Source organism: Lupinus angustifolius, chromosome LG05, assembly GCF_001865875.1.
Source record: "Lupinus angustifolius cultivar Tanjil chromosome LG05, LupAngTanjil_v1.0, whole genome shotgun sequence".
In the NCBI taxonomy this organism is placed as follows: Eukaryota; Viridiplantae; Streptophyta; class Magnoliopsida; order Fabales; family Fabaceae; genus Lupinus; species Lupinus angustifolius.
Genome location: NC_032013.1, coordinates 2,555,305 through 2,582,771, shown reverse-complemented (window position 1 = coordinate 2,582,771; position 27,467 = coordinate 2,555,305). Strand labels below are relative to the sequence as shown.

The window sequence follows — 27,467 nt, the reverse complement described above, 5'->3', positions numbered from 1 at the left end:
ATAGAATTACCAACAAAGTGAAAAACCTTCAACATTCTCAATCTAAATCCAAATTGATGACATCCAATACTTGCCAAAACACTAAATAAACATCAAGAATTATGACTATAATAATGCCAATCAGTTACAATATTCCATATGCATAGCCTATACATAGCAGGGACAGTGAATTACAAGTCCTTCCTCAAGTGATCAACTTAATTTTGCTCTAACCACAAATAAAAACACAGTAAATTACACTAACACCCCTGAAGATTTAGTGAAACTACACAAATTATCCTTTCCTTTCTTACACTTACCCAAATCAAACCTTAATTTATATACATACATTACATTGAGTACCCTACAGGAGAGGTGAGCATAATTACACCGACCTCCCCTGAGGGAGGTGAGTGTAATGTTTTAAACAAAAGGAATGATAAGTGTAGTTAAGCTAAACATTAGGGGTATCGATGTAATTTACTCGTTAAATTACTTTCATGAGTAACTAGATTGGCTAGGCATGAATTTCTCTGTGAAAGTGACACTGCATTCTACAGGATAATCCTATGCAAAAGGATTTCCCATAAAAGAAGCAACTGGTTCCTGTGTCTGAACATTCCTGTAAATATGCAACTCAAGTAAGTCAATGAACAATTGAAAATGCCCCAAAAAAGAGGTACAAAGAATAGACCATTCGCCAAAAAATAATAAGAAATTGCTGAATCAAACCATATATTATAGATGTAAATTAGATATTAAAGCAGAAACTTAAGATATGAATAATCCTAGGTCATCCAGTAACACCAATCAGGCAACTTTATTTTCTATTCAGGATTAGCCAATGATATCTATAGAGGGTAGACCATTCCAAACACTACATTAAACTTGACTACTTGAGTGAAGTTCTTTTCCTCCAATATTATTTAATTGCTTCTCTCCATTGTGAGTATCTCAGAGTATAACTGTTACATTTTCATGCATTAGTTTTTGTACGCGAATTATAATTAGAAATGTAAAAAAAAATCACCATCTAATGGTCACTGCTACGATTAAAGTCCCAAAAACTTTAAATCTCAGTAGAAAGAATGAGACACAAGAAAAACACCAGTCAATTGATTACAATTAATCAGACCACCGTATCGAAAAATAAAACAGACAAACAACCATCTACGAAACTTACTGAATTTGAGAACTTAGTGGTTGTGCAGCGATGAAGGACAAACCACCTACATTATTGAATCATAAAAAGAGTAGGATTACTGTAACAAAATTGTAATGGGGTGATTATTTAAATTTCATAAACTAGCATGAGCTCAAATGAGATAATTGAACAAGCAGCATAAATAAAGGTGGTATAGATTAAAATGTTTAAAATCTATGCTGTTTGAAGCTTCAGTTAAGATACTTAGACGATTTACCTTGCCCAGCCGAGGAGATATATGATATCACCATACTTTGAGGGTGCCATGGTTCAGCTATACCACCACTGAAGGTGGCAGGCAATAGGGCATCCGGCAGAGCAGCTTGCAAAGAGCTCATATCAAAGAACTGCAATTGAAACATAAGGCATGTTAGAGATTTGGAAACTAAAGAACAAATTACCATCTCACTTTCTCCTATATATTCATGATTCAGATTGTCAAGTTTGTATCTTTTCAGAAGCACCATTACCATGGTACTGAAATTCTTTCCAAGCTACATGAATTAACTGAAATCCAATCCTTTAGATTTTTGGTTTTGGAGCCGTGGGATGGGCTCTCAAAAATATTTAAATGGTCGACCAGAACATTAAAATTAACTGACTAGAAAGACTCTATGTTACATGCAGATTAGAAATGCTAACAATCACTCACTAGGAACTTTCAAGAGTGTGTGACCAGAGGATTGATAACCATTATGAGGACAAGTATCATCAGGAACTAGTATAATGAGGGTTTAATAGGCACATTGAAAAACTATAACAAACTAGTAATCCTGACTAACAGATGAATTTCAATTCGCAGTTGGTCACATACCATATTGCTGTGCTCTACATCAAAATCATAGGGATAATCAAATGGATTTGTTGACTTAGAACTGATTCCACTAGATTGCATATCTCCCTGAAAGAAGCAAAATTAATAACTGAATAAAACGGAAAACATAAGTACCAATCAAACTATTCGATCAACCTAAGGCACAAACCATTTGAGGAGGAGTGGGTGGCAGGTTTGGTGAAGCACTGGTATGTGATGGGATGTCATGATTATCAAATCCACCAACAGAGGCAATCACTTGCATGCCACCTTTATTGGATCCCTGGTTGATTTATTTTAAAAAACAAGAAACCAAAAGAAACTAGTAAGTTTCTTTCAAGATCATACATAATCTCAGGATAATATAGCATACGTACACCAAACTCAGAAGCTCTTGAACCCAAAAATTGATTATCAGCTGAAGGAAATGTGTGCAGTTGTAATCCTTTGCTAAAGGCATCCACAGGAAGATGGGTACCAGAACTTTCAAATGCATTCCATGGCTGTTCAGTCACAACAAACAAAACCTTATTTAAGTTGCAACTTATTACATGATGTATTCAATTTTGACGGGGAAGACATTGTTTCTTTTTCATATGGAGTATAAAAAATGAACTTACTTGAGTGTTTGTTGCAATATTAGGAGCCTGTCCTTCTCCACTCCACAAACCATCATGCCATAAGTTAGATGTAACTGAAGAAGGTGGAGCACTAACACTAGAAATCTCAACAGATGGCAATTGCATGTTCGCATTGAAGTTTGAAAATGGATCAAATCTTTCTTGCAAAGACCCCGCACTAGACAGTGCTGCAACAGGAATTCCCACTTGTGCAGTAGATGATATGCTCTGAGGCATATCAAACGCAGCCCATCCTTCATTTTTAGGGACAGAAAAATTCACTGACTTCTCATCTGAGGTTGCTGTAAAAGGCTGCAGAGCAAGATCTGAAAAGAAGTCAATAGGTTGCGTTTGAGATGTTTGGGTAGGTTGTTTCTCCTTAAAAAGTGGAGCTGCAGACAAAACAGATGATTGATACAGATTCACTGATGGAGCCTGAGATGGAGCTTGAGGTGGAGCTATTGAGTTTGTAGCAGACGGCTGCTGAGAATTAGCTGCAAAGAAGTCAATAGATGAGGGTTGGAATGTTTGTCTAGGTTGATTCTGATTAAAAGATGGAGCTTCCGTCAAAACAGAGGATTGAAACAGATCCACCAATGAAACATGAGATGTTGCATCTGAGATTTCAGTAGATGGTTGCTGACCAAGTTCTGCAAAAAAGTCAACAGATAGGGGTTGGGATGTTCGTGTAGGTTGATTCTCATTGAAAGATGGAGCTGCAGACAAAACAGATGATTCAAACAGATCCACAGATGGTGTTGTTGATAACGGGAAAAGATTAACAGATGAAGTTGATGAAGGAAACAGTTCAGATGCCAGTGGCGACTTGGAAAGATCCGCACTAACAGATCTTATAGGAATAGATGGATGAGGAGCACCAGCTACTTTATTCTGAAGGTATCCTGAGGCTTGGACAGGTTCAGAGAAAAAATCAACTACACCACCAGAATTGTGAGATCTTAAGGATGAAAAGTTGGTGTCTGTTGATTGTAATGATGTAGTTCTCTGAAGAAATAGCACAAATTAATGTCATTAAAGAGTTAGAGTAAATTTGCTTCAAAAAAAGGCAACGACCACTTGGAATTTAATGTCACAAACACAATCATCCAAAATGAATACATACTTACCATGAAAATTTAATAGTATTAATGAATTACAAAACATAGTTAATTCCTAGTCATTTTAGAAAGAGAAATTTTGAATTTTGGACATTGCACAAGCTAGTTAAAAAGAAGACCACTTCTCAATTTTTTAACAGACCCTCATTCACCTAAGAGGGTTGACATTAATAGACAGTGAGATCTAGTAAACATCAAACAAGAAACCCACTGTTAATGACAAACACACTCAATTTTCTATCTTTACAAAGTACAACCTGCTTTTTCTTGAGGACAGATGCTACTCCCACTATTGTTGCCCTTATAAGTTGATTTCAATATCTTTGGAAAATGTAACATTCCAGTGATAATCTTTTGGCTCAGTTACGTTTTTAGTCCGTATAATGGTACCAACTATTGGCTTCAGTCTTAGGTTAGGTCTTTTTTTTCTTTCTAAAATTGGCTTATCTCAGTCCTTGCTGTTAATATGCATTTGTTGAGTGATGATGAAGCACATGGACAACCAAATCACACTTACCACATTTTTACTTACCCCAAATGCCATGCCACGTCCCCACCCTCCCATCTTCTTCCTCGTACTCTTCCTCCCATAGCTCTCTTTTTCATTCCAATTAAATAAACATTATTAGAAGAGGAGAGAAAAGTTAGGAGATGAGGATAAGGGATCATCACCCAAAAAATCAATCACTAAACCCATCCCAATGGCCATTTGCATCTCCATCCTCCTCTGCAATGAAAACTTTCAATTATGACCGTTTACCAAGAAAATCCCCGAAGAACTCTCATACTCACATCATGCCTAGAAATCCCTTTATATAAAATAAAATCTTTGTTTACTTAAGATGGTAAAAAAGTTCAAACTTGAAGCTGAGTTGAAGATGGTAGAACTCGGAACATAAACATCTTTTTTCCTTTGTCTTTATTCTTTTTCCTTCCTCGCCAAACATAAAACCCAATTATGACTAAGCTTCAACCACAAATTCCACAGGTACAAATTCAAGTGCCTATCTTCACTTTGAAAACTAGCACTACCACACCCATTCGAGAACCACTGTCTTAGCCACTACTACGACATGCAGTAGAGCTCCATCACCAACAACAGAAACCCAAAGTTTCGCCAACCACGAGTCTGATAGCTGACAGCCAGAGTGTGACCATCCTTCACAAACTGTGGATCTAAGACCTTGAGGGTTGATTTGTTTGGCTGATAGCAATAAGGCTATTATGGAGTGAGTTGGGAGGAGTTTGATGATGCTGGTACTTGGTAGGTAATGGGTTGCTGCCGGCGGTGGTGTTAGTATGTGCTTTATTTGGGTTGTGTGCCAGAGTGTGACCATCCTTCACAAACTGTGGATCTAAGACCTTGAGGGTTGATTTGTTTGGCTGATAGCAATAAGGCTATTATGGAGTGAGTTGGGAGGAGTTTGATGATGCTGGTACTTGGTAGGTAATGGGTTGCTGCCGGCGGTGGTGTTAGTATGTGCTTTATTTGGGTTGTGTGTGTTTGGCCCTTATGAAGATGGTGAGGCTACTAATTGTGCAAAGGTTAAGATTGGCACTTCCAGGAGGAGAGGGAAAAGGGAGGACAATAAAGGTTTCAGACTTTTAGTGTGTGGGATGGAGTTGTGGAGGTGGGTGAGAGGAAAACAATGATGCTGGTTGCAGGAGTTGGAGGGATGGTGGGGTTGCGTGGAGGTGATAGAGTAAAGAGAGAGCAAGAAGAGAAAGAAGATGATGGAAGGTGTGGTTGCATAGATGGTTGAGAGGAGGCGAACATTTAACACCACACGGTGTCTATATAACAATGTGGCAAGTATGATTTCATGGTCTATTGGCAATGTTATTACTTAACAGATCTGTGATAAAGCCAGGGACAAAAAGCTCACCTTTTTCGAAAGGATTTGGATTCCAACTGAAACAAAAAATAAAAGGGACTGAAACCAAAAAAAAAGAAATATGTTTGACAATGACCAGTAACATCTTAAAGCCTAGAGCCCTAGACCCTTTTATCTTTCTGATGTTCCCAACCCTCAACATTACTCTGGTAATTCTTTGCATATTGTTATTTGATAAAAAATTAAAAATAATCATTATAAACCACAAACACCATGTACACAATATATTTAGTTGATTCCTACAGGAAATATCGTTTTTCTGTGGAGAAAATCTATATACCAATTCTCCAAACCAATATGGACCATTACAAGGAATATAACTGTCAGAAACCTAACATCTCATTTTGGATCACATTGTATCAAAAAAGAAGAGAGAAAATGTGAATAAAAAACATTAGAAGCACTGTGTAAGAATGGACCAGAATGAATGGAAAATATGTGTTTATTGCTATGAAAAGTGATCTGTAACAAGTACAACACCAGATAATTACAAAAATCTCTACCAAATGATTAGATCTCTCCATTTAACCCCTCTTCCTATTAATAGGCAACATGGCTTATTTCTCTAATTATCTCAATCCCCAACAAAATAACTAACTTCCTTACTAACAGGTATCTAACTGACTAACAACTAGCTAACTAAGGGGTTACCTATCTAATCACACGCCCATAATATTAATGTAGCTTTTGAAAAGATAAGAAAATTAATGAAGCATAAAGATGGTTATATACATAGGAGCAAGAGCAAGAAAAAAACCTGTGGACAATGAATTTCATCTGCACCTCTCTTGGCATTAGTTTCCAGGACAGTACTCCTTGCTTGAGACCATGCATCCTCACTTGAATTGGAACCAGAATGCTGATAAGATGGACTGCTAAACCCAATGTCCTTATGAAACATAGGAGACTGAACAGCAGATTTGAATTGGTCGCCAGCACTAGAAACAGAAAAGTCAGAAATTCTCCGAGCAGATCCCTCATTCGCAAATCTTTCATCAAATGCATGTTCACTAAATCGACCGGGGCTATAGATGATACTAGACATCTTCCCTTCATAGCGAACTTTATCAGAACCTGGTTTCCTGGTCAGTGCAAACGCTTGTTTTCCATACCGCCGATCCTCATATTGATTATCATACGGAGGACTTTGAGAATATGAATGATAAGAACTAGCACGCCTTGTGTCGTCTTCTTGGATTCTAGGGCTCTACAGTCAATTGCACATATAATTTGTTTAGCATTTAACTAGAGGGTGAGATTAATTTAATGACAAGATACTGGTGCATGTCAAGTTCATTTGAAAGTGATTGCTAAGGTGTCATTTAACTTCATTACATTCAAAAGTTAAGTTTCCATTAAACAATTATATGCATAACACTGAAAATAAAAGTAGTGTGCCTACCTTATTCATTTATATCTTTAAGTAACTATGAAATATTAAATAATTATATCTTAGAAAAAGGAAGCATTAACAAACATCATAAACCTCAAAATATGGCTGGAAACACAATACTTCGTTTTCAGGAAAAAATGTAGATCTCCAAATACAAGACTATACTAAGCTTAAGAAAGAAATAGTTATCCAGAGAAACAAATCAATATCTAAGACTATATTGCCTGTGGATCTCTTGGAGGCTTTTCAGAAGACTTTGCTCCAGTATATCTTCTATCCACATATACATTTCTTATGAACTCCCTTATTTTATCAACATTACTGCAAAAGCACATGATAATGTCACATGATGAGTTATGGATATTCAGATAGGTGAAAACATGTTAATTTTATAGCTGCAACAGAAAACCACATAATTGCACCTGTTATCTGGCAACCGCTGCCTTTGGAAGTCCCAACTATTCAAATATATTTCCCTTGCACGCTGTAAAGGTATAGCCACAGATAAATCCCCATTTCAACAAGGAAAAATTGTGGCTCCAAATGTCAAAAAGAAGTACAACCACCCTTATACCTGGTTACCACCATTTTGAAGAGCATCAACTTCTTGTGAAGTGAACTTTGCCATAGACACAGACTTCACACGATGAGTAAACTCACGACTGTATGACATGAAAATAAAAAGGGGACTTTAAGAATCATAGACTATCACCAAATATAACTACTAATTCATCTTCAATAAAATTCCATAGATAGATAAAAAGGAAGTCCATTGCATGAAGCTCCCACACTAGTGGGGTCCGGGGAGGATAGATGTATGCATCCTTACCCTCACAAGTGAAGAGGTTGTTTCCAAGGATTTGAATCCATGACCTCTAGGTCATAAGGCAAGCAATATAACATTATGACAAGGACAAGACAGCATAAATAAATACCAACCATAAATAACAATAATTGAGTACCATTAAACCATGATGACAAGGACACCATAGTGCAGTGAGCATACAACATCAAAAATTAAGTGCAGAAGATAGAATATAATGCTAAAAAATACAAGCAAGGCAGGTAATTTTGACTGTACATTGTATTCAGATCATATATTTATGTGAATATGTAATCTATTTATTGAACATAAAAATCAAATATTTCCATTAATAAAGTAATCATTAATGTTAGGATGCTACCTCTTTTTCTATGACCTAATGGAATACCAAGTATGGTCCACAAGTACAAAATTAAAAGAATTCTCATTCGCAAATTTCAATTAAAAATTTCTCGCGACTATATGTGCTTTATCAACTATTTCAAAGAAGATACTTTTAAAGAATACATAAAACAGAATGCCTCATGGTCTCACCAAAAGAAAATCAAGTAAAATTATTTGTAGAAAAATGAGTGTTAACGAATATTCTCAACCAGGAGCATTTAAATTGCCATGGAATTACAAACATGTTATGACTTAAAAGTACAGTACAATCACTGTCTTGAAACCATAGATATAACAATAATACAATAATAATTCACTGAACCTGACTATGGAACCCAATGTATGCAATCATTCACTAACAAATAAGGTGTTTCTGAAGTTCCACAAATTTAAACATTCAGGTTAACCGGACTTTAATGGATGAATATCAGCGTGAAAGAACACAAAGCATGAGTTAGTAAAGTGAAAAGGAACTCACTGTATTCCACTGCATGTCACACAAACAAAGGTCCAAAAAGTTGTACAAACATAATGCTGTCCCTGTACAAATAATGACATTATCAATTAACTGATAATCATCTTGTAACAGAGACAAAACCTTCCTAAGTGCTTATAAAGAATAACATCATCATAAAACTATACAACCTGCATAGAATGCTGATTGATGAGTGAAAAGAATCAGAATCATTTTTTTTCATTTTTTTAACCACCCTTTAAAAGATATAAGCACATCACAGCTTTGGAAAATGCTAATTATTAGGCACGGTACCAAAAAATGATAGTTATTAGGCTACTTTAGCCTAAATTATTGTCATTTTGGGGAATCCATAAAAAGGAAGGTAACACTTAAAAATTAAAACTTTCAATGTCAAATTCCTGAAACAATTCCAACCCTCTCTATTCTCAGCAAATAATCCCACTTCAGAGTAAAAAGATTTCATATTTTCAGCTTTGGAACTTCGATTTAATCAATTATATAACACAGAAACCTAAAATAGAAAGGTAATGGAACTAAAACCCAAATTCACAAAGGACTTGAATTTACCATACTATTACAGTTTATACATCTTCGATTGGGTGGAAGCTTCATGAGACCCCTGATAATTTTCTCGTTCTTCTCTTCTTCCTTTCTGCTTCCCATTTCAAAGACCCCCAAATCAGAAACCCTAGAAACTGCAATCGAAATCAGAGAGATTCCGAGGAAAATAAAATAAAATATTTCCCAGAAATTCAAATTTCAGCGACAGTGAACAAAAAATTCCACCACCGAAAATCACAAAATGGTGGTGGTAGAAATTGATCTAGGGCTTTGAGGGGTTCTTGAATTGGGGGAAAATAGAAGATGAACAACACGAAAATGAGTTGTGACAAACCGCTCAAACAACTTAAACTTGATCATATATATAATTTGTTATAAAAATTTATTATTTATTACTCCTTAAAACATTTAATTTATACAATTGGGTTAAGTTAAAAGGAAAAATCCAAAACTAGCAAGTTACCGTGCATTTGGATGGGATGGTATTTTTTTGCTGCATGATTAAGAATGCTATTATATGTGTTCGTAGGGTTAAAAACATATATGTTATCAATGCATTTATATTGTTAAAAATTATTAATTATATATAAAATCATACGGTCACACCATACGATTTGACTATTTAAATTGGATAAACTTAATACGAGATCTCTTCTGGTTTAACATTTTGCTCGACTTTCCCAACAATTTTTTTTACACATACATAACATGATATAGTTAGTAGTATCTTATTAATAAAAAAAATTATCAATAAATTTATAATTTCATTATTATTTGATTCTAAAATAACTACAAAACAATATGTTATGATTCATATTATTATTATTTTAATATTGTTATAGTAACATTAAATTTTAATATTGCATGGTAATCATATTCCTTTTATTTTTAAATAAATCACATACATTATAAAGTTAATTTGTTGTATCATCATCTTATTATATTTGATTGTTTAACTTAATTGATTAATTGTGTATAATGTCATTTTTGTAATTGATTCATAAAATTTGAGTTTTTATATTTATTTATGGCATTAAAAATATAATTATTTATTTATCAATATAATTATAATTCTGCATTCAGTTTCTAATATTAAATAATTGTGTAATATGCTCAATTAATCATGTACGTTATGCAAGTTAATAAATCAGAATAAATTATAGATTAATGAATCCAAATATAAACAAATTATCAGAAATGATGTAAAACATTAATGAGGAAATTATAAATAATTTAAATTGAATTCAATATTAATATTCTGAAAATTTATTATTTACGATTTGGCAAATTTATATCAATAATAAATATTGCTTAAAATTAGGGAATTATAAATAATTTAATCAAAATATAAATCAAACAAATTAATTATCACAATCAAATCAAATTGCTTTAATATTTTGATTGTCACATCCTATTAAAGATTAAATAGAAATTAATCCAAAAACGCAATGAAAAATCAAATCACAAAACTAATTTTAAGAACAATTATTTAATTTTTAGATAACAGAATAAAGGATATTCAAAGACAATTATGCCTAATAATTTTGGCTTCTAAAATGTAATTAACAATTGATTAATTGTGTACAATATCATTTTTTGTAATCGGCTGAAAAATGTTGAACTTTTATGTTTCTTTAGGACATTATTATTTAATTATTTCTTTATCAGTATAATTATAAATATGCATTAAATTTCCAATGTTAAACTAATCATGTAATATGCTCAATTAATCACGATTGTCATGGAGTAGAATGAATCATGACAAATTAAATATAAATATAAATTGATCCATAAATTCAAATTTTGTAATTGATCCATAAATTCAAACAAAATAGAATATAAATGGAAATGAATATAAACATATTTCACAAATTTATTATTTACAATTACGCAAATTTATATCTATAATGAGCATTGCTTAAAATTAGTTATCTATAATGAGCATTGCTTAAAATTAGCGAATCATAAATAATTTAATCAAAATATAAATCAAATCAATTAATTATCATAATCAAATGAAATTTCTTTAATATTTTTATTATTACATCCTATTAAAGAGAAATTCAATCAAAAAACACAATAAAAATCAAATAACAAATATAATTGTGGAGGACAATTATTTAGTTTTTAGATAATAGAGCAAAATACATTCAAAGACAATCATGTCTAATAATTTCAGTTTCTAAAATGTAACCACCAATTAATATTACTCAATTAATACATTCAAAGACATTAAGGAGTAGTTATTACTCAATTAGCATTCCACAAATTTATTAGCTATAATTATACAAATTTATATTATATTTTTGTAACGCATACATAAATTCAAACAAAAACAGAATATAAAAGGAATTAAATATTAATATTCCATAAATTTATTACTTATATAGTAGAATATAAATGAAATTAAATTGTCTTCGGTGGTTATGAGTAATATGATGATCATATTTACTATGATTAATTAGATAAAATATACATATTCAACAATTAAATAAACCAAATTATTAATGATGAGAATAAATAAAATTAAAGATTATTCTTACTAATATAAAGTTGACACATTCAGATAGTGAAAAAAAATAAGTTCGAATGAAAAAGAACAAACGCATAATAAAATTAAAGAACTATTATTCTACAATCAGATAATGAATATAACCTCTAATCGTTGTATTATATGATGTGAGGTTTCTTTTCTGCAAATGTCGAAACAAAGAATATGACCAATTCGTATTTTCTGCTTTAGAAAAATAACCACACGGGAAAAAATATTTTAACAAATATCATGTGAGAAAAAATAATCAAATTTATTTGTTGTGCAAAGGAGAATAAAATTGAAGAATTTAGTAAGATAGAGACACATAGACATAATACTAATCCGTAGATATGCTTTAAGGGAGAGTCAAACTGCAAATGAAGAGATAAGATGTTATAAGTGAGATAAGATGAGAAGATATATAAATTCATAACAACAAACAAACAAATACAATATTGTAACTTGTAACTAAATGTGTGTGTATATATATAAATGGAGATCGGGTACATAACATAGTTATTGAGGGTTTGGTCATTGTTAGGGACGAAATCCTTCTAAATCAGACACTAAGAAAGATGATTATTGGAAGAACAAATCTACAAGATAATGAAATCAATCGTACCATATATACAATATAAACAAATCAAAGAAAAAATAAGAATACACATACATAGTAACCAAAAAATCAATTAAAATATCTAGAAAATAAGAGCATATTAAAAGCAAACAAATGAATGAAAAAATAAAATAAAAATGTATTTTAAACAACATATTTATAAAATAAGAACAAATCTACAATGATGAAGATTTAGTAGCGGGATATAGAAGCCATGATATTAAGTTTAAACAAAATGAACATTGACGAATGAAACATTGGATTGTAAACATGTGAGAGAAGAAGAGAGAAATATGAAATGAAAGGGGAGAAGAATATGGAGATACGAAATGATAATGGTGGAGAAGTAATTCACATGTGAAAAGGGATTCAATCCCCTTTATTGTGAGATGTAATTTCTTCATGGAATGAAAAACATATGGGCCCATTAATCATTAGAATTAAATTGTACAATGAACAAAAAGGGAAAATTGACATGTTTTGGAGGAGAAGTTTTGATTGAGAGATTGACACATGTCATGAGGGACCTTTAGTTTTGATGAGAGATTGACACATGTCATGAGGGCTTGAGAGATTGACACATGTCATGAGGGACTTTTTTTGTTATATAGGTAACCCGTAGATATGCTTTAAGGGAGAGTCAAACTGCAAATGAAGAGATAAGATGATAAAAGTGAGATAAGATGAGAAGATAAATAAATTCATAACAACAAACAAACAAATAAAATATTGTAACTTGTAACTAAATGTGTGTGTATATATATAAATGGAGATCGGGTACATAACATAGTTATTAAGGGTTTGACCATTGTTAGGGATGAAATCCTTTTAAATCAGACACTAAGAAAGATGATTATTTGAAGAACAAATCTACAAAATAATGAAATCAATCGTACCATATATACAATATAAACAAATCAAAGAAAAAATAAGAATACACATACATAATAAACAAAAAATCAATTAAAATATCTAGAAAATAAGAACATATATAAAAGCAAACAAATGAATGAAAAAAAAATGCACTTTAAATAACATATTTACAAAAGAAGAACAAATATACAATGATGAATATTGAGTAGCGGGATGTAGAAGTTATCATATTAAGTTAATGAATGAAAAAATCAATAAAAACACACTTTAAACAACATATTTATAAAATAAGAACAATTCTACAATGATGACGATTTAGTAGCGGGATATAGAAGTCATCATATTAAGTTTAAACGAAAGGAAGATTGACGAATGAAACATTGGATTGTAGACATGTGAGAGAAGAAGAGAGAAATATGAAATGAAAGGGGAGAAGAATATGGAGATGTGAAATGATAATGGTGGAGAAGTAATTCACATAAGAAAAATATGCCTAAAGATGTACATCATTTAGGTTTTGGGTTTGTATCATTCACCATTTTTTAAATCAAATATCTCATATTAATGTATCAATTAATTTTATTTGGGTTATTTGTGTTTGTATTGTTGGATAAGTGTGATTGTTAGAATGTTGTGTGGAATGATAAATTTTCATGATCAACACAATAGTGTGTACATATTAAAAAGATATGCATTTGAAAATAAATCTCTATTCATGAAAAAGGGAAAGTTGAGTGAATGTAGGAGCGTTTTACCTTTACTGAGGTCTTCAAGTGAGGAGAATTTTCAAACTTATCCTCAGTTCAATTGGGTTAGGAGACACGACATTGTCTTGTGTGACATGTTTAGCCTGTGTCGATAACACACTAAGAATCTCTCTATCTTCTTGGATTTTCAAACTATGATTACTTTCAGCCGAGTCCAACAATAGTGATCTTAAAACCAACCCTTAACTAAAGTGTGCCCTAAGTAATGGGATCATGAAACAAATGTTTTTTTATGCATGATGTGCATAAAGTGGACATTTTTTAAAATTCATATTACATGAATTGAATTATAACCTATAATGATTCATCGAAAGCAAGTAACACTAACCTTGAGCCTATACTACCTACAAATACATGACACACACACACACACACACACATATATATATATATATATATATATATATAATATTTGAAGATGCATTTGATTTATTTGAGATGTGTGCATGATACGAGAATACATTTTTTTATGCATAAGATGTATGAGATGTAGGAGTGTATGTAAAATTATTTTTAATGTATGAAACTACTTGAAAATTCAATCTTAAATGCATATGATATGGAATGAATATGTTATGAAATATGTGAAATGGTTAAAGATATATAAAATCATTACATTTTTTTAAGATAATGAATGAGGATATTTAAAGTAATTATTGAAATGATATAATGAGATAGAGAATTAGAGTGCATGATATAATAATGCATAAAATGCAAATTTTGGAAGAATGATGCATGAGGCAATGAATGATTTATTTATTTTTTAAAATTCACATCTATAGGAATGATGCATAAGCCAAGAAATGGTGGTTTTTTTTAATGGATGAATGAATACATAAGGCAATGAATGATTTATTTTATTTTTCCTTTTTGAATGCATGTATGCTTGAACCAACAAGTGAATAAATGTTTGAACACTTTTTTAGTTAATATATGCACAAGTGATTGGATAAATTAATGAATGTATGAGTAATTGGATAAGAATATGAATGATAATACAAAACGTATATCGCTTAGGGTAATGTATCCATTTTTTGGGTGGTTTAGCCATCAACACATGGAGTGTCATGATATGTTGATATTTGTCATATAGTTTAGGCTAACCTGGATAAAGATGAGTTACTTAAATTTTTTTAATGAAAATTACCCTAAGACAAAGGGTCCTATTAAGGGTACTTTATTTTGCATTCAGGTGAAATATGCCTATAGTAGAGAGTTACCATTGTGCAATTATATCATACACTATCATGGATTGGAGTGATGCTTGGGTGACTTTATTCAAGAGACAAATGTATCGCTTTATGTTTAAAAATAAATTAAAAAATTGTTGAGTTATATACAAATGAAAGCATGCCTTTTGTGTCCTAAATGGGATATACTTGCAAGATTTTAAAGAATGTCCAAAGGCCATATGCCTAGAACATGGTGTAAGCATTTATAATGTACATCTTACAAGGTTTAGACTTCTAAGATGCCTAGACTGATCCAATCATACAGAAGGAAACCCAAATTATCTTAGGAATAATAAGTGCAACCCATAGTCCACACGACAAAATCCATTATATTTGGTGACAATCTAAGTGGTGCATTATGCTAATACGGGGCCTAAAATTCATACTAGCAAAGAAGATGTCCCTTCTAATCTAAAGCTTGGGTATTGGGCATGTGTGTGCAAATGTAAGTGTATTATGATGTATGCACTGATAAGCATGCAAAATTTATTTTTGAATAATGATATTAAATAAATAAATACAAAAGAATAAGTGGAATTAAATTAAGTAAAAAAATCAAACAATATAAAAGAATATTATGTCAACGTAGTTAGTGGATCAAGACATGTATCTCTTAAAAAACATTTCCTAGCAGAGTCGCCACCTATCGCGCCCAAAATTTTTGTTATGCGACTTTTCGAAGTCACGCATACTATTTTTGCAGTTAAAATTTAGAAAACTCAATTCAAGCCCATTTTGAAATTAATTAGGTTTATTAAGGCTAGAGTTTTTGATTCGTGAGTCGTTTATAAATTAGGGAATATATTAGTACCTTGTCGGCCCATATTAAGACAACATTCTCACTAATTGCATGAATTATTTTATACCTAAAAATTGTTTGATTATTTATTATATTTTAAAAGGAAAAATATATGTTTTGTTGTATTTGACAAAATATAATTTTGCTCCTACGTGTCCCTATTAGGATTAGGAAATCAAGACACAAAGTTCTTTAATAGAAAATGGTTTTGGTTTATTTTATTATTTATTAGAAAATATGATATTTAATCTTAAATAGTTTTCTCTATTAAAATGAGTGAAGTACACTTCTTTTGTCTGATACTGCATCTCATATTAAGGATTAGTTCAAATTTCATCATTTTTATGCGAAAATATTTTTTAGATTTTTTAGAAAAAAGTTCTATTAATAATATGTGAATTTTAAAGAAGTCAAGCTTTCACTTCCGACATTGCATCATACCTTAAAATTAAGGTAATTATTATTTTATTTCCACGACTCATAATTTCTTGTTTTTATATATTCTAAATAAATGTTAAATTGACATATAGGCTTTGTTTGGTATAGAGAAGAATGAGAAAAAATGAATAGAAGAAAATATTTTCTTCTCTTTCTCTTTTGTTTGGATAGAAAATGAGAAGAAAGTGACGATGTTGTGGTTCAAATTAAAAAAATGTCTCTAGAATAAAGAAAAGAGACATGAAAATGTTGTTTTATTATTAATTAAAAATAAATGTTATAATTTTAAATTATAAATTTTATTATAATTTTAATTAACATTTTCAATTGATATGTTTTATGACATAGTTTAGAATACAATTTGGGACAACAAATTATTGTCTAACTAAAGTCTTTCTTTCTCTTCTCATTTTCTCCTCATAAGTGGAGGGAAAAAAATTTGGTAGGCTCACCCACTTTTTTCTTTTCTCCCTTCTTTCTCCCATCTCAACCAAAGGGGAGAAACTCTCCATTTCTCTTCTACTTTTCTCTCCTTCTTTTCTCTCTTTCTCCAAGGGGACAAACTTATTTTTATTAATAAAGGAAAAAGTAATATATTATTGCTTTTATTGTTTGAAAATAAATTGATGAAATAATAAATAACCAAATTACCCATCATTTACTAATTCTTATTTTTATAATATTTTTGTTCTTTGAAAATTAATTAATAAAAGGATTAAATTACCCAGGATTATTAGTAAATGATGGAAAAGAAATAATGGAGTGTTGATGATTGGCCTGCACGGAATCCACAATGGCCTTCATGGTGTGACATGTGGTCAAGGCTGGACCAATCGAGGACATGGCTAGGCGTGTGGACTTTAGTGCCTAACAACCTCCCAATTAGGAGTTGGATCCTCTTCGTTCGGAGAGACAAGTGAACATTTTTGTACTTACATATAAAGCTAAAGATATCATCTCATTATATCTTAAGGATAAAAGTGTTAAATTATATTACATTTTTATCTCGTGCAATACGACTGATAATGACTAATAACTGGCAGTGAAATGAGATTCTTTCTAAGAACAAAAACTCTACACAAATTTCTACACTGAAATTGGTTTTTTTGGCTTTTGTTGCTCTTTTTTTCTGGCTTATATTTTTGTGTTCAAAATGAGGCATGAATAAAAGGAAAAATATTGCAAGGGCACAATTCACAATTTTTACAAATTCAAGAATGAATCTTATAAATTGGCAAATTATTTTTTAAATGAAATCAATAATCATTAATTTAGAAAATATTTCTCCCAAATAAATTCTGAATAGTATAAATGCATTTCAAAATTGAATTTCGAATTTAATTATGGTCTTGATTTTGACAATTTGAATTGAGTACTTATTGGTTCCAGGATAATTTAAAAATGCTTTTTTTGTGATAAAATACCTCAATAATTTTTATAAAGGCCAAAGATTATTGTAATTCTCTCAAGGGAGTAAAAATAATTAATCGACCTTATAAAATAATAGTCTCCAAAATCTTCTGCTTGGGTAGAAATGCTATAGTGACTCTATAAAATCACCAAGTAATTGCAATGCGTGCAAAGAGGTAAAAAACAATGATTCAAAATTTATAAAATCACAAAAGATATTTTGAATACAATTTTTTGTTAATTTTATAGGGAAAACAAAAATTGTGGAAAATATTTTGAAATGGTGTCCCACCATTATTGAGCCCACAAGTGCTCAATTAAAGCTTTTTTGTTATTTATATATTTAAGAAATATTTGAAAACTTATGATTGACATTTTATTTTCAGTCTTTTTTTGGTCAGACAAAATTGACTGTTCACAATAGGAAAATAGAATGTTGAGTTGATCTTGCAAAATCTATTAAATACCTTCTTTTAAGGACTCTTGTTATTGGATAGATCTTTTGCACCAAATAGTTAAGGAAGAGAGTTCAAAATTCATATTTAATGACTCATTGGAGAGATGTTTTTAAGAAGGAATTCTCTTGATTGTGATGAGAAGTGTTGCAAGCTATGAATTTCTAAATGTTATTTCAGCTTTTCCTCCATCACAAAAGGTAGAAGAAAATTTGGAACCCAAACAAAACCTTGAGCATTGAGAGGAAAGCAAAGTTTCAAAGTTGGGATTAAAAACACTATCATCCACCTTCCAATATGAATTATATTTTTTGCCTCCAACTTCTCCTATCCAACTATTGTAAATTCTAAATTAAATAACTTTGAAACAAGAAGTTTTTCTTAGAATGCATAGTAAGGTCACTGGCTATACAAATTAAATGATCATATTAAAGGAATAAATCCTCCCATATGCATGCATAGGATCTTAATGGAGCCTAATTATAAGGGTTATTTTTGTAAAGGGTTGTTTTTGTACAATAATTGTTTATGGAATTTGTTTTAAAAAATATCCAATTTTTTCTCACCTCACACCCTTAAACCTAAACCTAAATCCTCTTCCTTATTTTAGGGATTCTCAAATTTCAAAACTCTAACTTTCTACGTCTTGTGCCGCTCTCACCAATCTTTTGCCCAACCGTCGAGGCCACCACCTTCGACTGCGATACACACTCGAAAACTGCAATCAAACTCGATCCAATTGTTCCTCAACAACAAAAAAATGTCAAGTTCAACCACCACATTTTCACCTCCACCATTGAAACTAAAATATCAAAATACTGTTTATTTAAATTTATCAATAATATTTCTAATTTCAAGATATATGGTAAAGGAAATTAAGCTATATGAAAAACGCGAAAAATATTAATAATTCTTGATTTCTCGAAGTTAGAGATAATATTAAAATAGTGAAAATTTAATAGTGTCAATACATTGGTCTGGTGATGTAAGATCCTTCTAATTCTTCAAGTGGATCAAAAGATTAATTCAACTCCTGGGAGCGACACTTGTTGGGATAGGTAATCACATATCAAAAAATGTATTAATTCCTTACCCAATAATAAAAGGATATCCTTGGTTATACCAAAAAAATATGTATAAGAAGGAATAAGAAATTATTTATATTATATATTTAATAATACTAACTTAGGGAAAGAGAATACCGAGAAGTGAAATTAAAAAAAAATAAGCACACAAGTAATGAAGACAAGTGGTAGTATTGGATTGTATAGATTTGGTAATATACAATATACTTATTGTTGTAATAATAAATAAAATTGGTTATATGTGTTGTCTTAAATTGTTTAATTTGTTTGATATATATATGTTTTGTATCATATTGTTGAATGTGTTTGATATATATATATATATATATATATATATATATATATAAATATAAATAAAAGAACAATTTGATATAACATTACAGTTTGGTAATCTATTATATAAAATAATATTGTTACGAGAATCAATAACTTTTTCTCTAGAAAATATTATTGAAAGTCCACATTTAACACATCAATAATACTTGCTTATGGACATTTAGACTTAGTTTTTGCTGTATGATAACGATAAAGTCGATTTCAATCTTTAGAGAAGAATATAGTGAAAGCTAATACAACCTTAAAATGCTATATATATATATATATATATTTATATCTTATTTGAACGGTCAAGATTAAAAGATATATGTACATAATTATCATGCAACTAATAACTAAATTTTTAATCATAACCATTCATGATTGGTTGTAAGACCCAAATTTATTATTTTCACTGTTTTTATATGAGAATTGTTCTCACTTGAGTCGTATATATAGGTAGTGATTCATGTAACAATAGTTGTTATGGTGAGAAATGAGAGCAATTAATATAATTAATATGAATTTGATCATGTAATCAATAACTAACTTTTAATTCTAACCATTCATGTATGGTTATAATACCCAAATTTATTGTTCTCACAATTTTTATATAATTTTTTTCCACTTGAATCACTACCTATATATATTGTTTGCTTCCAATTTTTCAGTAACTTTTTATAGAGTTTTAAAATATTGGATTTTCCTTTATTTAAATTTGACTATTTCAATCACTTGTAGAAAATTTTCACTCAATGAATGACTAAAAAACGATTGACTAATCCAATTAATTTGTTAATATTTATAATACTTAAATTGACTTATTCTTATTCCAGGAAAAAATTTATTTGGAAATTTTATTAAAAGGTGAAAAAAAAAACACAGACATTATGAAAACTCAGTTTTTACCAATGAACAAATAAATACACATATGTTACGGTATATATATATATACACACGACTTTTTTGATAAATTGATTTTGGCCCTTTATATACTACAAGTGTATGACAGCCTGTCGAGTGTCTGTCGGCGACATTCTTATTTTAAAAGTATTACGTAACTAATTTTTATACATTTCATTTTGTAGAATTAAATGTACTTTTTATATTGTATTTACTTTAATTTTTTTTTTGTCTTTATTATAATATGCAACTTATAATTAATGTATTTGTGGTAGTTATATATGATTGTATGGTTTTTTTAAATTAAAAATTGAAGAGTAAAATAGGAATATATAAATTATACCATAATAATGGTTACACTAGGTTTTAGTTTTATATATAGTATAGACTATAGATATAGATACATAACTAATTTCTCAATACATTAATTGTTCTTTTTCCGGATAAACAATCACTAACTAGTAGGAGTGTAGAAGTTTTGTTTGATTTGTTTTTTTTTTGTTATTTTATAAACCGAATACAAGGACATTGTCGGTTCAGTTTGGTTAATGGTAAAATTATGTTTAGGAACCGAACCGACCATGAATAATCTAACTCGGTTCAGTTTTAGAGTTTGTTTTTTTAAATCATTAAGTACTTCAAATTATATTCTATAAAGAGTTGTTTGTCCATTTCAACTACAATTTTAGATAAAAAACTAATATACATATTCCCAAATTTAAAATAATTCATATGCATAATTGTATAATAGAAAACAAACCAAGCCACATCTAGAAACTTGACAAAAGACTAGTACACTGAAAATGATGTTAAAATGTCAACAATATTTTTGTATATGTTTGATTATCTTAGTAACATATTAGTAATATGTTCTTACGTGTTAAATTCACTAAAATAAAAAATGGATATAGCATCTTAAGTGCAGTATCATTGGAGATTTTTGTGAGGATATATGAGTTTTGGGAAGAAACTAGCAAATATTAAAGAATTAATACAAAATTTGTATATATCAATAGTTGAACATTTTTTTAAGCAAAATCGTCAAGATTTCATGCTAATAAAGGAGGTTTTTAATTATTAATATACTTTGTATACTATTAAATATTGATTGTTAGGTACACTAGTTATTAATATACTTGACTATTATGGTTCATGATGTCAGTGTATATCGATTCTAAGCATTCTAAACATTTTTATTCAAGTTTTTTAATATTATAATTTCAAATCAAATAAAATACTATCCGTGAAGATTAAAGAAGGCCAATATATCTTACATCATAGGAAAAAAATTATGTAACATATTAAATCAAACATGTCTAGTTCATTAGGAACTTAAGAAGTAAGTAAACTCGTGAACACATTTATAATAGAAAAATGATAATTCTTAATTTCTTAGAAAATAAAAATCACATGACTAAGGAGTTACATTTAATTACAATTTCAAAATAAATTCAGTTTTATAAATGCAACAAAACAGACTGGAAATATTTTTTTCCCGTTAAGTGTATCCATAATATGATATCCATAATATGATCAATACATTTAAAAGAGTCAAATTCCAAACCAAAAATATATTTTAGTCATTATGGTATTCCCTTTATTCATTTCATTTACCTTATATAAAATTGTAAAAGTATTTTTAATATTTGGTTCAGTTCGGGTAGAGTAGTTATTAAATCTCGAAAATTATGAACTGAGTCGATCTTAATGAAATTAAAACCGCTTACACCCTACTAATTAGGGTATAGTGAGTCCTCCTATGACATATGTCACTTTTTTGTGTGTAGAGGGATTATTAGGAGGATATATAATTTTCCTTAAAATATTGTATTATTAATACATTGAACCCAATATTGATAATTCAATTAATGAGAGTAAGAGGAATAAACTTTAGATAACAAAATTGGATACCATAAGTTATTGTATAATTGAAAATTATATTTTTAATTATTTGATTTTATAATATCAAGTATGTATGGAAGGAAAAAAAAACGCTAAAACATATGAGAGATAATAATATCAAATGTTGTAAGGATTCGATCAGATCAAGCAGTCTGACCAAATGAATTGTTAAATTGCTTTGAACCGAGGAAACATACGAGAGATAATAAGATTGAGAGATGTTATTTCAATATAATTGTACATAATTACTAATTATATGAAATTTTGTATTTATAATTATATGTTTATATATAACTATTAATTATATATGAAATGATACAGTCTGATCGAACATTTTAACCATTTAATCCTAATACAAGATCTTTTCTGATTTAATTAATGAATTGAGTGTCACAATTCACAATATTCATTTATACATTAACCTTCAAAAATAGAAAACATTAACCAAGTGCATGCAATCAGAGACATTTTACTTAGGTCAAATGAATTGAATTTTGAAAAAGTCTTAATAATAATTACCACGGATCACATATTTTATATTACAATAATAATTAATACATAAGTAAATTAATATTCAAAATCATGAAAAATAAAGAAGCTTTAAATGTTTTGTTAAAAATGTTAAATTTTGAAGGAATGCACTTAATGTTATGTATCTAGTACAATGAACCGAAAGATGTTGATTGGTGAACTTGATATATTTCAACTAGCCTTCTACCTCTAATATTGTATATATAAGAAGAAATACATCTCTATTTAACATCATTCCAATAGTTTCTGAATTCATCAATCATTAGTATCATCTATCATATCATGGTTGCTTTAATGAACAAAATTGTGTTATCATGGTTTATGTTAGTAACAATGTTTGTTACATTGCAAATGATGAATGGTGTGGAAGCAATCAATATTCTACCAAAAGTAAATATTGGAATATCAAACACACTTCCAGGTTTTCAATTGAGCTTTCATTGTAAGGACAAGACTCGTGATAATGGATTTCATACTTTGGCTCCTGGTGAAACTTATAACTTTGGGTTTAAAATTGATATCTTTTTAGAAAGTACCCTATGGTTTTGCAGCTTTTCTTGGGAAGGGGAAACTCATTACTTTGATATTTATGTTAAACTTAGAGATGATTGCAGATATTGCAATTGGATAATTGGGACACCAGGGCCATGTAAGTTACTCGATCAAACCAACAGAATTGAAAAGTGTTATCCATGGAATTCCAAAGAACTACATGAACTTCAAGGGAGGAAGAGGCTTCTCATTTCTAACACTACTACTCAAGAACCACCTCTTTCTTATTCTTGAACTACTTAATTCACAAGAAAGGGAATAATAATTATAATAATAAAATAGTATGTAAGTTAGCCTATTTCAAATCTTGGTGTAATAATATTTCAGTATCTTGAATTAATAACATTTCAATATGTTGAATTAACATTATATATATTAAATTATAAACTGGAAATAACATAACATGATAATTTATTTCACTTTGTATTTGTCTTTACGCTTGCTATGAGTTCAGATAGAGATTTTTCCATATGAAATCAATGGCATGGATAAACGCCCTAGAAATGATATTTTTGCCACATCCCTTCACTTCAGATTGCTCAGGCATCAAATGCAGCACTATGAACGGAGGAGATAGGAAGATGACCTAAGTGCGAAGAGAAGTGCGAAGAAATGAATCCTCCCCTAATTCCATGGAGTTTTCTTGGAAATTCAGATCCCCCTCTACCTCCCTCTCCTTCTTCCTCCATTTCCCCTTTGGTTTCTGTGGAAAAGAAAAAATCATTCGTTCAAGCTCTAAAGAACTCTTGTGACATTGCTATTTCCCAGTTGCCTCAGCCCTGTATTAAAGGTGATGCAGTTGCCATTAAAATCTCAGAGGAAGATTATCAGGCTGGATTGCAACGGTGCAAAACCCACCTTCATGGAAGATTTATCATGTCAAAGGGAGACACCCCTATCAAATTTAACGATCTCAAATCCAAGCTCTCGACGCTTTGGAATATGATAGGTAAGTGGAGTATGATCTCCTTGGGTAAAGGTTTTTACGATTTCTCTTTTTCCTCAATGGAGGATATGAGGAATGTTTGTGCAATTGGTTCGTGGAGCTTGAAGCCGGGGTTCCTAAGACTCTTTCTCTGGTCTCCGGACTTTAATCCTAATCATCAAAAGCTTACTCATTCTCAATGTTGGGTAAAGATCCTGGGGCTTCCTCAAGAATATTGGGGTGTTAGAATAATTTTTTCTATTGCTGGGGGAATTGGAACCCCTGTTCTGTTGGATGATGCAACCAACAATAGAATATTTGGTCATTTTGCTAGAGTTCTGGTTGATATAGATCTTAAGGCAAGCCTTCCAAACCATATTCTAGTTGAAAGAGAGGGCTTTGCTTTCTTTGTTTCAATTGAGTATGAAAATCTCCCACACTTTTGTTCGGGGTGCAATTCCATTGGCCATCTTGCTCCAAACTGTCGCAAATCTTCAAAATCAGGTGGAGGTGAAGACTTTTCCAAGCCAGCAACAAAAAAAGATGTTGGTTTTGAACAAACTAAACCGGTGGAAAAAAGGATTCTTCTAAAAATAAGCCTCTTACTATTGAAAATGATTTGGTCATCAATCTCGAAATTGAGAGCATGGATGGGATCAACATTGGTGATTTGGAAAGGGTGAATCTCACTCCTGATAAAGAGGGCCAAGAAAACATCAGAGAGGCCACCTCGGATGAAGATTCTCCTGCATTAGAGGACTCTTTGGAGAATCACAAAGGGCTTATACAAAGTAATATTGAAGTTTTACCTCTTGATGATATTGAGAATCCGGTGGCGGCTAGAGAATCAAGAATTATTGGAAAGTTTTGGGGGGATGATAATGCAACTGAAGTGGAGGAAGAAATAGCCTTTACAAAAATTCTATCTAAGTCGCAGAGAAAGAAAATGAAGCAAAAATCTAGTCAAGAAAGGGTTCATTTCACTCGAAGGGGTGGGTATCTTAACATTGCCCAATGAAAGTTCTTTACTGGAATTGCAGGGGATTTGGTAAGTCTAAAATGAGATTGGTTTTCAAAAATCTCTGTTGTGATAATAAACCGGATCTAGTCTTTCTATCTGAACCTATGATTCAGGCGGATAAAGTCAGTTCTTTATTTTGGGCAGGGCTCAATTTGAAATTATTCTTGGTGAATGATAGAGGTCCTCATATTCCCAACATTTGGGGTCTCTGTAGTGTTCATTTGCAACCTGTAATAATAGCCAACTCAAGTCAGCAGATTTCTATTTCGCTTGATCTGGAAAATCACCACTTCTTCATCTGTGCGGTTTATGCACACACCAACTATCTTCTAAGAAGACAACGTGGGAGGAAATTAACTCTTTGATGTATAATTTTCCTGGTGCTTGGTGTTGTGTGGGGGATTTTAATGTGGTGTTAGGTGCCAATGAGTGTAGAGGTCCCAACCTCCCTGCTAGGTTACCTTGTGATGAATTTAACCACTTTACAGATGGTGCTAATTTAACTCACATTTTGACCAGAGGAGCCGAATTCACTTGGACTAATAGAAGGAGAGGCTCTGCACACACTGAAAAGAGATTAGACAGAAGCATTTGCAATGATGAATGATTGTCGGTTTGGAACCACACCACGTGCTGTTCTCTGCCAATAATTTACTCTGATCACCATCCTTTGTTAATCTGTTCTTCCTCTGCTACTACTAGTAGGATAGTTCCCTTCAGGTTCCATAAGATGTGGATTTAGCATCATGATTGTAGAAGGCTTGTTGCTGAAATGTGGAACACTCCGGTGGTGGGTTGTCCTATGTTTATTTTATCGCAAAAGTTAAAGCTCCTCAAAAAGGAATTGAGAACTTAGAATAAAAATGTATTTGGTAATGTTCATGATAGAGTGAAGAACGCCTCAGCCCTTTTAGATTCTGTCCAGAAAATGTTGAATGACTTGGGGCAAATTCTAGATCTGATTGATCAAGAGGCTATAGCCCAAAGGGAGTTGTTGGATGCCCTCTCGGTGGAGGAGGCATTCTGGAAGGAAAAGTCTAGGCTAAATTGGCACAATAATGGAGACAGAAACACAAATTTCTTCCATAAGGTCACTAAAATAAGGCAAGTCACTGAATCCTTGAATTTACTTAAAGACGATGATAATATTCTATTGGACCCTTAGGAAATCTCCAGTCATGTTTTATCCTATTACTCTAATTTGTATGCTTATTCAAACAACATTATGCCTAATAGTCTCATTGATTCAGTGATCCCAAATCTCGTCACTGAGGATGACAACTTTATGCTTTCTAAGGCTCCTCTTCCTATTGAAATTAAGTATGCTATTTTTGCTTTAAATGGTGAGGGAGCTCCTGGCCCTGATGGGTTTGGAGGTTGTTTCTTTCAAGCTTTTTGGGATATTGTTCATTCTGATGTTTGCAATTCGGTTTTGCAATTCTTCCACCAAGATTGGTTATTGCCTAGTCTGAACTCTAATGTGGCGGTTCTTATTCCAAAATTGCTTGGTGCAGAAAAAATTGAAGATTTCAGACCCATTGCCTTGGCCAATTTTCAGCTTAAGATCATCATAAAGTTCTAGCAGATAGGCTTGCAAAAATTGCTCCAAAAATTTTTTCCAGCCAGTAGAGAGGCTTTATTAAAGATAGACATATCCAGGACTGCATATGTATTGCTTCATAAGCAATCAATCTTCTGGATCATAAAACTTTGGGTGGCAATTTGGCTATAAAGTTGGACATAAAAAAAGCTTTTGATACTCTTGATTGGGATTTTTTACTAGCAACTCTCAAAGCTTTTGGTTTCAGCAACAAATTCACTGAGTGGGTCAATGTCATCCC

The 27,467-nt window shown here is 31.1% G+C and overlaps 1 protein-coding gene across 2 annotated transcripts; it reads right to left on the bottom strand.

The window, feature by feature from the left end:
• LOC109347453 (probable ADP-ribosylation factor GTPase-activating protein AGD14) lies at window positions 71–9,609 on the bottom strand. 2 transcript variants are annotated; one of them, XM_019587317.1, is made up of 14 exons: window positions 9,276–9,609; window positions 8,709–8,770; window positions 7,598–7,685; window positions 7,446–7,507; window positions 7,248–7,344; window positions 6,388–6,837; window positions 3,460–3,622; window positions 2,618–3,333; window positions 2,375–2,500; window positions 2,166–2,280; window positions 1,998–2,086; window positions 1,401–1,530; window positions 1,163–1,208; window positions 71–601 (listed from the first exon to the last, which is right to left on the bottom strand). In XM_019587317.1, exons 1-14 carry the CDS (start codon window positions 9,369–9,371, stop codon window positions 547–549), a joined length of 2,295 nt encoding a protein of 764 aa, XP_019442862.1. In that variant the 5' UTR covers window positions 9,372–9,609; the 3' UTR covers window positions 71–546. The 2 variants fall into 2 exon arrangements, with proteins under 2 accessions (XP_019442862.1, XP_019442861.1); XM_019587316.1 differs by having other exon boundaries at window positions 1,998–2,084; window positions 2,167–2,280; window positions 2,618–3,622.

Bases quoted from the DNA above. Each gene is read 5' to 3' on its own strand.
- LOC109347453 (XM_019587316.1), bottom strand. From the start codon at position 9,371: ATGGGAAGCAGAAAGGAAGAAGAGAAGAACGAGAAAATTATCAGGGGT. The intron at 7,345-7,445 runs GTGCAATTATGT...GTGCTTTTGCAG, and splicing joins CAGCGGTTGCCAGATAACAG to TAATGTTGATAAAATAAGGG. The intron at 2,085-2,166 runs GTTTGTGCCTTA...TGCTTCTTTCAG, and splicing joins CACCCACTCCTCCTCAAATG to GGAGATATGCAATCTAGTGG.